Here is a 14,532-nt window from a genome sequence, read left to right as displayed (position 1 = left end):
ACTTTATCTTGGATGCTCAAGTTTTCATTTATCTGACACACTTTTAAAATGGAGACTTTTACACTTAGTCTTTATTGGTCAATTTGTTTCAGGCCTTGCAAGACATGTGATTGTTTTCATTACTTGCCTGTTACCACTTTTTCTTTTCATTGCCTGATTATTTCTGCAAACCATTTGCTTTTCTGTGTGTCCAGCACAATGGGAAACAGGGTACATCTCAAAAGACTGCCTTCTAATACATTTTCCTAACATGTTTCCTTGTGCAAATAAGGTCTGACATATCAAGCAGCTCAAACTTACCAGGATCTCATCTACCAAGATGAGTTCAAAGTAATTCTCTTTGATTATGGATCTACAGCCAAGACCCTGGGGCAATTCAGGGTCAGGCAGGCTTTACTTCTACAGAGGAGCAGCCATGTAATCTAAAAGGGAATTCCTTTTTTGTCCCACTGCTCCATCAATCACATTGTCGGGCATTTCACAGCAAAGTGGCTTCAATTTAGAGCTCATGTATAAATGTCCATATTTAATGCAAAAGTGCTCAAACAATCTCCATAATTAACAGGAAGGTTTGTCAAAGCTTTCATGAAGAGGGGGACAGCAGCTCCTGGATGCTGAAAGGCCATCTTGCAGATGTGCAAACATTGTAATATAACTATACTAACCGCATAGCGGAGAGCTTCTCCCCTTTTCTCCAGTCCCACAGCACAATGGTGTGATTGTCATCCAGGCCCACAGAGGCCAGTCGTTTGCCATCCGCTGTGGATGGAAAAGTCAGTCAGTACAGCACAGAGAAAGCCAGCCCATGCTTTGGTTGAGTGAAGTTTAGCCCTTGTTAGCAACATGAAAGCATCCTGGAGGATTTGATCTACAGCAGGTGATTCACTGACTATGACATACAGATCACCACCATGCCTCTATCTGGGGCCAATTAAGGATAGTCAGACGAACAGCTCTACCTTGATGCTGTCAGACTGCTGTGACTAAAAGACAGCAGAAAAAGGTTCTTCGCTGTTACTTGTAAAATTGGTGACTTGAGAATTTAGCCACTTCTTTTATGTGTAACACACACACTTTTTTCTGAAATGATTTGTTTGTATAAAAAGCATATCTGGGTTAGCTAAATGCAGCCTGAAAAAGCAACACTGGGTGTTACCTGAAAAGTCCAAAGCACACACTCCGAGCTGGTGGAAACCCTTCAAAACAGACATGGGTTTTAATGTTTCTGTGTCCCATATGTGGATGGAGGAATCTCTGCCAACCTGGATAGACAAGACAGATTCAAATGTACAGAATCTTCCAAGAGAAAACCTTTGGCTAAAGCTCAGCTCACAGATTTTTGAGGACCCGTAACCCCCCCCAAAACCTTGAATATTTTATGTTAGGGGTCTAGCAGCTACCTGGCCTGTAGCTACAAAGTCCTTTAGGGGGTGGAGAGCCAGACAGAGGACATCATCATCATGGCCCATGTAGAAACGTTGAGTATTCTGTTGTCTGTTGTACACAACCCCTACAGCAGCAACATGGTACACTATCTCGCCAGTCTGGGTGTAGAACAAGTTACTCCTGCAATCGTACCCCCTGTAGCTGCAAACAAAAAGAAGGGGCTTTATTTAGTCACCATGCATGAAGAGACTTCCCTACTTGAAATTCTTATAATACTGGTGTAGTGTGGGATTACACAATTTCTGAGCCCACCCATGAATGAAGTGCAACTTCACTCCACTCCCTGGTGCTCGTTCTCTCTTCTTCATAGCTGTTGCTCGATGCTTCTCCTTGCACTGCTCTTTGAGCTGAGGTAGATCTTCTTTATAAACCTGTATGCACATGGAAAAGTGTTCATATGCTGCTTGTTACACCATATAATTTCCCAGGAGATGCTTTGGATTTCAACACAAACCTGTCGTCGATATGTGAGTTGTGTCTCCTGCTCAATTTCTGAGTCCATCTCAGGTACGTCTGACTGATCAGAATCTGACTCTTCACTATTAGAGTCTGCTAGTGTCTCTGTAGGCAGAAACAAGGTTACATCACGGCACGTCAGCACCCCCCCCCCCCCCCCCCCCCCCACACACACACGCTTCTAAATCAGAAAAATATACTACTACATACACAGTTAAAAACCAAAAACAAACAAACAAACAAATAAAAAAAAGAAACACTGCTTCCTGTTTCAGTGGGAGTGAGGGTCAGTCATGTAATAACACTACGACATCTCCTATTTATTAGGCTGTCGTGCTTCAGTGACAACACTCAAGAAAAATGTACAATAATGCTGATGCAGCACAGTAAAGCCTTGCCAAGACAAGGCAATAAGCAGAACTGGCAGCTAAGGACGGCTACTCACAAGGTCCATTAGGAAAATTAAAAGGAAAGGCAGTTAGTATGTGGTTTAATTTCAGAGAGCACAACAGCAGTCTGTCTCTGGAAAAAATATGACTTGGGAAAGACAATGCAATTATACTTTCCAAGGTTCATTCACTTTTATTGGATTTGTCTTAATTAATGTGATGGTCGTTCCTTTGCAGAACTTTACAGAAATGATGGTTCACTTAAAAAAAAAAAAAAAAAAAAAAAAGTACAGGAAGGGAGAAATCTAGTACATTGCTCTCTTGTGGGTTAGCACATCAAGTTCATGAGGCTAGTGGGAGCAGTATGCATTTTATGTGACAGGAAGCTACATTCACAAAACCCCTTATAGGTAAGAATTACATATATGGTGATAAATTAATTGAAACTGGCAAAGGGAGTGTTGAAGTCAAAGAAACAGTCGTAGTTTCAGACTTATTTCAGAAGCATTTTGGAAAATCAGATAAGAAAGCCCATTTTCACGTATGTGGGTATGGAGCTAGTCAATAGTCAACAGCTAAAGACCACATAAAGACTGGAAGAATGGAAAAGTTAACCTGGCTCTCGCTAAGGGTGTACACACCCCAGGCAATCTGCATCGTGACCAACAATGTTTGACTCCTTCAAAGTCCAGTTTGTTTGACTAGTATGAGCATACTGTACCCTAGCACGGTTAAGTGAACCTTAAGCCTGGCCTGCTTAAAGAGGTGGCCCCAGGCACAGTTCAGTTAGACTTGCGCACTACCTGCATCCAAGCACAAACAACAACAGCTGCATCCTTAAATATTTCTTTGCAAAGTAATTAATGGATCTAAAAGGCATGTGAGAGGACAAACTGTCACTGCTTCCAAAATATTCCCCAATAAGCCACAAAATGCATTCAGTGATGGAGTACTCATTGTGGTTCGCAAGAGTGTTTTTTAAAAGCTTGTGAACATGAGAGACAGAGAGAAGTGGAGATGTTGGGACTAAGTGAAATGGACTTGGCCTTAATTATTAAGTGCAGTGTGAGCAAGGCCAACAGGAAAGTGAAGGCAATCATGGTACAATTGAGCCTAGTGAGAAAAAACATCGCCAACTAAGTTGGTTTCTTTGACGTCTGTAAGTAAAAGAGGTCCTGGACAAGCCCCCAATTTTCCACAAACTGGCAAAAAGCAAGTGATGAGTAATGCACACAATACATTTATTTAAATAAGATGGAATTTCTCAAAATTAAACAAATGTAGCTTAAGTTAGTAATGTCAGCATATGCGCTGTGAAGTTGTTAGACAGAAACACAAAAATAAAGGTTGGTGCTAGATGACAGGAAAAAACAAAACCCAAATTAAAACATGGGCCAGCTTTATTGGGCTAAAAAACTCAGGTGAGCTGCATTAACTGAACACCCGGCAAAGTCAGCCAACTGCCTTCCAAGACAGGCTAGGACCACAGGAAGACAGTAGGAGGGGTGTTGCAGTAGTATTTTTTGACAGAGCCAAGCGAAGTAGTCTCTCTCTTTTCCCAGCATTGTTGCACAGCAAACCATTTATTTTATTTATACCACACAGACAAGAAAGTGGTATCACAGCAGACATTTTTACTTGTCACAGTAGTAAAAGCACAGGGAGAATTAATGATGACACCATTCCATTAAGTGTCCCAGTAAGCCATTACAGTAAACCAGCATGTACAAGAGCAGAAATTCTCCTAAATGGAATTCAGCCATCAATAATACATCTGTGCTTTCTCTTTGGTAACTTGTAAAAATGCGTAACAGTAAGAGGTATTGTGTAACTCTCAGTAAAATGAACAACAAACAAAACAAATTTTGCTGTAGACCATATTCCTCGTTTGAAGAGGAGATTGAGTGGACATCAGGCTTCCACACTTAGTCTAATTTGATGTCTTGTTGGCAGGAGCTACTGATTTTATGAAATAAGTAATATCAGTAATGCAAGTCATCACCTACATTAAAATATATCACTGCAATATTCCTAAATGGATTGCTCAGAAGTAAAATCTACAGTTTTGAAGGGCACAGACTGCCACATTACAGTAAGTACAGTAATGCAAATAGAGACTGGGTGAAGCCAATATCATACCTTGAGGTGCTATATGCAGAGCTTCTTTAGACTTTCTTTCAGGAACAAACTTCCACTGGAACACTGAGTGATCAGCACCCCCGATAGTTATGACCCACTGGTAGTCATGAGACCATCTAGCATTGGTTATGTGAGCTGAGTGACCTAAATACTTTTTAAATTTTGCACCTGAAATCAAGAGATAATACATGAGGAGAAGAGTGCAAAATTCTATCAAAAATGCCACTACTTAGCTGTATTTTTGTAATGAAATAAGATCTTTACCTTTTTTTATGCATGGATATCGCAAAAGTTTGACTAGTCCATAGTCATCAGCAGTTACTAAAACTTGGTTGTTAAAGTTGGCGTCCACAGAGTTGATGTCATTGATGTCTGAGTATTTGGGCCATATTCCATTGACCTCAGGGCCCAACACACATGTCCACGTAGCCCACTGTACCAGTTTCAGCTCTTCCCTATTGGTCACCTCCTTCCCACCTCAACAAGAGACAGAAACATTTTGTCTCACAAAGCAACTCCTTTTCTACAATTTTTGACCACTTAAACACAATATCATATAGCAATTTATTCCATGCACTTTATTCATTGATCACATGCACTCTCAGTTTGAAATTGTGCTCAAGGATGCTTCAACATGCAAATCTGCCAATAAGTGGACAAACTATTCTATCTCCTAAGCTACAACATATTCAACAGTCTATATCCTTGTACTTACTTGGCATCCTATAGAAGAGCCTCCTGCCGCTGCCGTCATTGGTCTGCAGATATTTACTGTCTGTGGACCAGTCCATATGGGTGATAAAGCTGCTGGAGCCAATGCACTCACCCACTTTCTTGTACCTCTGCACCACACCATAGATGTCTACTGAGTTATCATTTGAGCCGACAGCCAAGTGGGCCCCATCGGGGGAGTACTTCAGCTCATGGATGGCCTCCTTCCTGTCTTTTATGTGTACCACCTCAGTCATGTCTCTGGAGGGAAGCAGAGAAATGTATCAGCTAAAGTGGACACTGAATAATGCACCCTTTTCATTTATGGGAGATTTATAGATAGATCAAAATTTTCCATCCAGCTTTCGAATCAGGTACCCACCTGACTCTTAGAACGGTGAATGAGCCATCCTTCATTCCCAGTGCCAGGTGAATACCATCAGTGCTCACGGCTGCACAGCGGATAGGCTCCTCCATGTTACAGCGAGCTATCAGTGCATGATCTATAAGGCTCCATATCCTGTATGGACATAACGGCAGGAAAAATGAAGGGGAAAAACAACCAGAGCAGAGGAGAAACTGGCCGAATGTGCAAGAGAAAAATGAAGAAGCAATGATATTTGTGTCCGTTTTCCTGTCATACATTAGTTTTACAGCTACACCCAGGCAGTTACAATTGCACCAACAGCATGAAAGGTCAACAAGGTTACAAACCTAACTAATATTGCACTGGGGGGGACTCATATTTTACTCAGAAATTGTGTGCATGAGTTAACACTGCACAGGCGGAAGCTTTACCTGACTGAGCGGTCGTCACTACCAGTCATAGCCAGAGGTTTAGTCGGGTGCACGGCCAGCGCCCAAAGCTCGCCCTCGCAGTGACCCTGCATGATGAGGAAGGGCTTGTTGCGGTCATGGACCACGATCTCAAAGATCTCACTGTCCTGTGTGCCCACTAGGATGTGATCTCCCCGCCAGCATACACTGCGCACTGACAGCCCTGTCAGAAACACACATACACAAATGGTAAACATAACCAAAAATTAAAAAAATAACATCCAAACATGAAAGCAGACAGACATTTGACACTTATAAAATACAGCCACTATTAAAGACATGACAAGGATAATAAAAACAGCAAGTGATAATAGCCATCTGCAGGCTAGGCCAGAGAGTTTAACAAGAAATACAAGGATGGCACATGTTTTCAAGCCGATCTGCAACTGACTTTTGGTAATACAGCAAGTATAGGATGCAGGATGCAAGTGCTCTATACATACAGTACTGTACAAAAGTTTTAGGCACTTTGGATGTTTGGTTTCTTATCCATCAGAGATGCAGTCCTTGAGTCATTCTGCAGCATTACAATGGCCTCAAACAAACAGGCAAAATCATCAAGAGCTATCTTCAGCAAGAAAAAGGTGAGGCCCACACAGACTGAAGTCAGTCTGGGATTACACAACCAGACAGAAGAAACTGAGATAGACTCAATGAATGGAAGAAATGAAACAACTTCTCCACGATACTTGGAACAGCCCACCTGATAAGCACCATGAAAAAGTGTAGGAGAGCTTGTTCTCCTTTAAGATAAACAGCGATTCTATTTAGTCTTTCATTTGTTTGCTGCACTTTGGCTGAATTAATCGATAAATAAAAACAAGGACACAGTTGGGAATCCCAGTATCTTAAATTCACTCTCTCATCCACACTAAGACATTATATAAAATAAACTAGATAAACACAACATTCGAAGACTATTTAAGCCTTAACATAGCTTTTTTGTGTGCTGTTAAACACATTAATTAAATCTTGCTCTTTCTTCACAGTACTATTTTCTTCATGAACGGACAGCTGATATGCTGCAATTTTAAATGTTTGCATTATTAGCTGGTGATGTTTCTGTATCATTAAACAACACAAAAACATGAATTTTAAATTATAACACATTCCTTTAAAGGGCATTTCACCCTGTTTTGTCCCAAATTTTGAAATAAGCTCACTCTGACTAACTGACATTGAATGAAAAAGTTTAATTGATCAGGGTGTCTGAGTGTAAAGTCAGGAGTTTGCCTGCCAGTCTACACAGTGACTTTTGAACGTTATTCAACTGCTTTTTGCAAACTTGCTTCTGCACACTTTGAAAATTAAAAGTTATTCAAGGGCATTATTTCTGAAAGCCTCTGCAATTTACTGTATGTGCTTAAAACATTTGCACAGGACTGTGGAGGACATCTGTATGCAGTGCAAAAAATTGCAACAGTGCTTGGACTTACTAACAACAAGAGGAACAGCAGAACAATATGGGGACTGCTACAAACAGACTGACATGGTTGTTAACTCTGCCCTCAATGACATTACCCACCTCGGCTATTTTCACCTCTAGCTACTGTTAGGTCCAAGATTAAAAGTAAAGGAGACGGGAAAAATAGAGAGCAAGAAGAAAATGTTAGTAAAATAAACAAAAAAGAGGTGCAAAGCATTACCTTTTTCATGCAACAGTATTTGCTCATTCTCACAGTGGCTCAGGAGACCAAAGTTTGGCCTGCAACATTTCTGTACCCAAATTAATGGAAAAAAAGAGTGAATCTGACATCACCTTTATATCCTTGGTCTGTTTCCCTGAGATCAATGACAGTAATTGGTTTGAAGTTGAGATCCCACAGCCGGACACAGCCGTCTCGGCCCCCGGTGGCAAAGCCCTCTTCACAGGCATTCATGCTGAAAATCCCTGACTGGAGAAAATGACAGGCTGTCAGTGAGGATCTGCACAATAAATGAGCAACGACAGAACCAGCCTCAGCTACAAACTCCATGGCGCTGCTGCTCATTTGTTTAACAAGGCTTTTGCAATTACAAACTTGCTACAGAGGCCTTGAGACAAAACCAAACTGAGAAAAGGAAGTTGTCATATTTGTTTTCATTATAGCGTAATTGGAAAGCTCTACTCATGTCCTAGTTTGTCTGATGACCCCTGTCCAAGCCCCAGTAAGATATTTGGTGACACAAAAAGCAGGAATGGGACATGCACTGTAGTTATTATCCCCTCCCCCATTTGCCCATCCCCTCACCCAGCTGTTGATCCCGTAGATATCATTTAATCCTGTGGAGGAAAAGGCTGATCCTTTTCTACAGAGCAGAATCAAGTAAATCCAGCAAGCATAGTTTTGAACCTGGTTACGTTTACTAGAGGTTTTTACTGTGGTTCTGCTCTGTATGCAGCTGCAGCCTGAGCCAAAAACCACAAAGAAACCTGATTAGACACTTACCCCATGAGCACCCTGCACCGTCCTCATCAGATTAATCCCCTTCCACACGTAGATGTCACCGTTCAAGGCACCTGAATACGTGACTTCGTCCTTGGCGCAAGCAAGGCAGAGGATTGTTTGGAGATCCCCAGTTTTGCCAAAAACACCACGTTTGGGTGTGAGAGCATTACCGCATAAGCTCCAGAACTGCAAACACAAACAGAAAGAGTGGAAGAGTATGGTGGCTAATAATCCCCTGTGTAATCCTGTCCTGAAACAGCACAGGCATAATAATGCAGTATTTGGCATCAAAGTCATTTATGTTTTGACACACACATACAACCACCATTAAACACACACACACACACACACACACACACACACACACACACACACACACACACACACACACACACACACACACACACACACACACACAGACCTTGAAAGAAAAGTCAAATTCAAAATCTGTAATCCCACACCTCACCCCATCCTCTGTATGTGATACTGGGAACTCTTGCTCGGGATCAATGCTGTAATCACCTGATCAGCATCCACAGACACAAGCCTGCATGCATGCATACATACACACAGGCTCATGAATTATGAACAAGGTCATTGGGATGCACAGGCATGACCTCGTCTGGCGGTGAAATCCATCAAATGGCGGAGGAGCAAATGAAAATGAGACTGCATGAAGATGAGATCACAGGGACAAAGCTCAAGAAAGCCGTCTCGGATACTGGCAATCCGAGACACTCATCAACTGACACACTGACAGCCTATTTTCTGGTTTACCTGGTCATGTGGTTGACAATTGGTTTTTGCAAAAATCTATTTAAACTTATAGCTTAAATCAAGTTGATTATTTGCGTATTGAACAATACATGAATAGCAGCTTGGTAGGCAGTAACAGGATAAATAAATGAGCTCTTTGTAAGTGACAGCCTGTCACACCCTCACTAACACCCATCCTCCTGACTGATAGAGCTGTCATACGCTAACAGGAGGGATCGATTATCAGAGGCGAGCATCGTAGATGCCATCAAACATTTAAGGCTTGTCCACACCTTACCACAGCAGGGCTTTTCTAATCCTGAGCTCCTCACTGAGATTTGAGTGAGTATTTGCATGTTAGGGAGCTTACGTGTGGCGAAGGGGTTGAAGGTTAAATAGTGAAGATGATAAGTGTCTGAGGTATACAGGGACACACAGGTGAAAGTGTGTCAAGTACTGAGTATGGTAAGGGTTGGTGGGAGGGGGTTTGCAGAAGCAGCAGGGATGGATGCGGCGTGACTACACAGCCCTCCCTGCCCACAACTGATAAGGCAGCGAGACACAGACGCTGGCTAATCCCTTTGCTGCTGAATTACTGAGAGAGAACTGGATGCTGGAGAGGTTTATGATGAGGCCATGAGCAGGAGAGAGGCACATAAGGACAGGGACACCACAGAGGAAAGGTCCTGGAAGACAAGACTGTTTGGAATAAAAATCAAGTCCTGGCAATGACACTTCTGAATGAGCGTCTCCTCTTAGCACAGGATTAGTGGTATGTCATTAGCTCAGTTACCTCCACCATCACCCCAAGGGAAACCTTTTAAGTGTAATTAACACAGAAAGGTCAGTCATTCATTATCTACTGCACTGCACAACCCTGTACACCCTGCATCCCACTCATAACTTCCCCTTTTGCTCAACTATAGTGACCCTGAATGTTGTTGCTACTCTAACAGAGGTCAACTACTTGGCAGCCTGCTGTAAGGACAGCTAGATGACCTCCCTCAGGCTTTGTCTAGAGCAGATTTCCTCGAAGCTGGTGTCATTCAGTCACACTGTGTTGAACTCAAGTGCTCTCTGTGAGCTTTGTGGCTTTCAGATGACCCAAAACACAAATGTCTCTCTCACAAACAGTTTTGACCATGTACCCTAGACATTTTACTGACCACGAAAATATTAAAATTGTGGATATATTTTATACTGTTCCAGGCACATCAGTTTGTTTCTATTCATATCCGAGTGGTGTGATAATGTATTGATAGACTTTGAGATTATTAGGAAAGACAGAATAGCTTACACACCATGTGAGTGAGATCACTATATATGATTACACGACACAAGCAAGTTGATTTAAGATAAATAAAAACTTCTTTACAAATAAGAATGAATGAAATTATGATGTTATGTATGCAGGATTTGAGGTTGGTTGCCAACCTATGGTTCTGGATCCCAACAAAGGGGTCTTGTTAGATGATTTGCTGGAAATAATTTGCAAAACAAGGTAATTAGGTCGTTTGTAAATTGCTTCTAACGTTAAGATGCTTTTTTCCTCATAATTGACTGAATGATTTTACAACTCTAAGCCTCAATAATGTTCAAGGCTTCTGACTAGGTGTCACAAACAGATAATGCTTTGTCGTAAGAAGTCAAACGGTTGGGAGACACCAGGCTGCAACACACAAGACGAATGTACTACAGTCTTCTTCTAAACAGCTGGATATGTGGGGTCTATGTGTGTGTGGCTGAAGAAGGGCAAAATAAGGTCTGAACAATTCAAAACACAAACAGTGATGAGGAGCTGCATGTGGAGGAAAGCGTCCCCACCACAGAGGTAGTGTTTTCCTCAGCCTGGTAGTGAGTGGATTACTGGGGCTAAATCTCCTGTATGCTCTGAGTGCTATAATCACTGAGCAAAAACAGGCCAGGGGAGCAGATGTCACATGGTCTGCAGGGTGAAGGCTGGGGAATTATGTGGGACAATTGCTGGATTGCCTTGGCATCAGACAACCCGAAGGGGGGAAAGGAGATGAGGAGGATGGGGAAGGACCCAAGTATTCAGTAAAGACTGTGGGGGGGGGGTGGGGTGCAGGAGCCGGAGAGGGTTTCTGTATTGTGGCAGTTGAGGAAGAGTTCAGAGGGTAATTACTATGAGAGAACGTTACACACCGAGAAAAACGTACAGTAAGTTAACCTCCTGACCTCACACCCATATTTGACTGCATTGCCCATTTAAGCGTGCTTGAATACTTAGCCTTGCAGGGCCAGAGGGTACATTTCCGATCTGAGCATGATTCATTCTTTTCCCAGTGTTTTGGAAATAAGCCTCCTCTGAACACTACAGCTACACATCCCAAGGGAAGGGTTGGCGAAGACAGACACCCTGCATCAACTCATTGAAGATTTATGAGGACCACTCTTGTGTGAAAAGAAGTGATAGAGATAGGCCTGGAAAGGGAAGTGAGCACAGCTGCAGTTTGTACAGTGGAGGGCTTTTATAAGCTGAATGGGGATTTTTGAAAGGGGGAGCTGAGTAGCAGAGTCATGGTCTTCCATACAAAAAGAAACATTTTACTGTCTGCAGTGCAGATTACTACAAATATGAGAGAAGAGAGAGCGAGTCTTTGCCTGTCCTACTTATGTTAAGTGCCTTATAACCATGAAATAAAATGAATTTGCATAGATCTATTTTAAGGCTTTGATGTGGCCATGACGATAAAGCAGGGAGGAACGAGGCACCAGAAAAACTTCTAAAAATCATAATCTGTTTTCACATATTGTGCAAGCCTGAGCCATCGACAGTATACTGCATAAAAATGACCGGGAAATGGCTTTACCTTGATATGTTTGACACCACAGCTTACGAGCTTGCTCGGCTGGTACAAATCCCACGATATGTCAAATATCTGCAGGAAGAAAACATACAGTGCATTAAATACCGCAACATCCACCTTCAAGTCTGGACTTTTAATAACCACATTTGCTGCAGGAGGAGGAAATTAAAAGGAAAAAAAAAAAGTGTGTTGTGTGTGTCTGTGTGTGTTTACCCTGCCTGTGTTATAATGTGTGTGGGCTGAATTAGAAAACAACAGCTGCCTGTATTTCATCTTTTTTAAATTCCTTTTCATTAGATGTACACCCTCAGATGGGCTCTGGAAGGCTTACAATCAATCAGGCCTAACTTGTTTATGTACCCGTTGGGCAGGTGCTCCATCCTGCATTTATAGCTAATTGAGGCAGTCAATACTGAGCTTGTGATGGAGTCAGGGGGTGAAGAAAATGTTTACCCTGTCTGTATGACCAGGAGCAGCTGCCAGAACCCTCCCTCTCCTCCAGTCCCACACGCAGATTGTGTTTTTAGAGTCCAAACCCACAGACACCAAACACTGCGAAAAGAGCAAAGAATGGTAAATTAACCGTTCTTATATATATAGTGCTTTTGTACTCGTGAGGACATGAGGGCTCAAAGTGCTTTATACAGCATGTCTCATTCACCCATTCACACACAATCACACTCCAATGAGCACATCAAGAACAGCTTGGGGTTCGCGATTTTGCCCAAGGATACTTTGGCATGCAGACTGGAGTAGCCAGGGATCGAACCACCAACCTTCCAATTAATAGACGATCTGCTCTACCTCACGAGCCACAGCCACCCAAAAAAAAAAAAAAAAACACAGACATCACAGACAGAACAGACTCTCGTTCTGTTGCACCAATCACTGCAAAACAAACTTAGCTACCTCCACTGTAGCATGGTAGGTCGCAGTGAAAGGGCTAATAATGACTACAGAGCAGAAGAGAACAGTTGTCCAGCCTCTGGCGCTTCCAGTGAGCACATTTGAGTGCTTTTGCTGGAGGAGCCACCTATAGCTGACTGAGTGAGTAGGCAGCAGCAGTGGAGCAGAAGAGAAGCGAGCAACTCTCATGGAAATCCTTCACCACTCTGCAGCTTGCTTTACCTCTTTGATCCAGTGCTGAATCAGTGTTTGGCTATGGACAAAAGTCTCTGGTGAGGCATTTGCACATTTTTAACTTGAGTTTGAAAAGCCTGTGTTTTAATGATGAGCAAAGAGGCCCCAAGGGTTGATACCCAGTGGAACCGCCTGGATGAGGGGGCTGAAATGTGCATCCAAACTCAAGTAATTTTTTAGCAGCAATAGTGGAGTGACTCTAGGGATGTTCCGTTGATGGGTCTAGTTCAGCAATATTTAGATGAATCTCTGTGTTTGTACAGATATTCATGGCCACCACAACAGGAAAAACAGGAAAAGAGGTGATCATCTTAAGCAAGGTTACTCAAATTTTGGGGGGGCTGTGGAGCCTTTACAGTGGAGAAATTTGGCAAGGACCCTCTCATAATCCTAACACAGATTTAGCTGGTTTGGGTTTGGTGTGACATGGACTGACAACATGGACTGACTCAAATATTTCAATATTTTAAATGGTTCTCATTGTTATTTATCCACTTTTGAATGATGTCATGATTTATAGCAAATTCTTTCAAGGACCTTTTTATAACGGGCCATTGAATCCACTTTGAGAGTCACTGACCTGGAGCAACCACAAGGGTGACATTGTTGGATTTTGGTAAAATGTTATCAAAAATATAACATGGACTGCAATTAAATTTGATTAAAAACTCGAATGATCCCTTTTCCTTTAGTACTATGGTCAGTTCAGAATTTTTCCTTTGATTATCACCAATTATCTCATGTTGATGACATTTTAAATGATCAATAAATTAGTAAATGTTAGCATGCTAGGATATCAAATTAAGACCGGTGTGGTCACCCATAGTCTGCATGGAATACACCGACTTGTCTTGTGTCATTACAGTTTAACTAGTGCTCTGTGATATACTCACACACACACACACACACACACACACACACACATCCATACACACACCCATATGCACCTACATATACACACACACACAAACACACACACACAAGTTTATTGTTTGTAGTAATGTGTGTGTATGCGCCTTTGTCATGCAATGTATTCGATAATGAGGGCGAGAAACTGCAACCATGCCCCCCGCGATCCAGAGGTAGATAGGGACGGACCCAGGGGACCCAGGCCATCCACAGCACAGGAGCTCAGAAGACTTGGGGCCACACATCCCGATGGCAACCGCGTACACTCCCCAGAAGAGGAAGGAGGGAGGCTACAGACGGAACCCCCACAATCCAGGGGCTAGAGTCCAGAGAGCCAGAGACGACGGGCAGCCCACCCCCCCCGGCAGGCCGGCACCCCCAGCACGAGCCAGGCATGCGGCCCCCGAGGCCCCAAGCGCCCGAGAGCAGCCCGACACCCGGCAGAGCCCCCCCACGCGCCAAAGAGGCCCAAGCCACCCCCAGGTCACG

General features: G+C 42.8%; 1 protein-coding gene across 2 annotated transcripts in view; it reads right to left on the bottom strand.

Annotated features, from left to right (window-relative positions):
- The window catches only part of eml5 (EMAP like 5), a 48,498-nt gene that overhangs the window by 22,338 nt on the left and 11,628 nt on the right, over window positions 1-14,532 (bottom strand). Inside the window, exons 3-17 of one of the 2 annotated variants that reach the window (XM_030718895.1) lie at window positions 12,448-12,546; window positions 11,998-12,066; window positions 8,408-8,593; window positions 7,738-7,873; window positions 7,504-7,527; window positions 5,940-6,141; window positions 5,524-5,661; window positions 5,146-5,402; window positions 4,695-4,907; window positions 4,431-4,598; window positions 1,901-2,007; window positions 1,699-1,817; window positions 1,401-1,587; window positions 1,157-1,262; window positions 666-759 (exon numbers count right to left, since the gene is read on the bottom strand). In XM_030718895.1, coding sequence (XP_030574755.1) covers window positions 666-759; window positions 1,157-1,262; window positions 1,401-1,587; window positions 1,699-1,817; window positions 1,901-2,007; window positions 4,431-4,598; window positions 4,695-4,907; window positions 5,146-5,402; window positions 5,524-5,661; window positions 5,940-6,141; window positions 7,504-7,527; window positions 7,738-7,873; window positions 8,408-8,593; window positions 11,998-12,066; window positions 12,448-12,546 — 2,105 coding nt within the window. The remainder of the gene's footprint in view (window positions 1-665; window positions 760-1,156; window positions 1,263-1,400; window positions 1,588-1,698; window positions 1,818-1,900; window positions 2,008-4,430; window positions 4,599-4,694; window positions 4,908-5,145; window positions 5,403-5,523; window positions 5,662-5,939; window positions 6,142-7,503; window positions 7,528-7,737; window positions 7,874-8,407; window positions 8,594-11,997; window positions 12,067-12,447; window positions 12,547-14,532) is intronic. The other variant, XM_030718896.1, reaches the window with a different exon arrangement.

Source organism: Archocentrus centrarchus, chromosome 22, assembly GCF_007364275.1.
Source record: "Archocentrus centrarchus isolate MPI-CPG fArcCen1 chromosome 22, fArcCen1, whole genome shotgun sequence".
In the NCBI taxonomy this organism is placed as follows: domain Eukaryota; kingdom Metazoa; phylum Chordata; class Actinopteri; order Cichliformes; family Cichlidae; genus Archocentrus; species Archocentrus centrarchus.
This window is presented reverse-complemented; position numbering and strand designations above follow the sequence as displayed.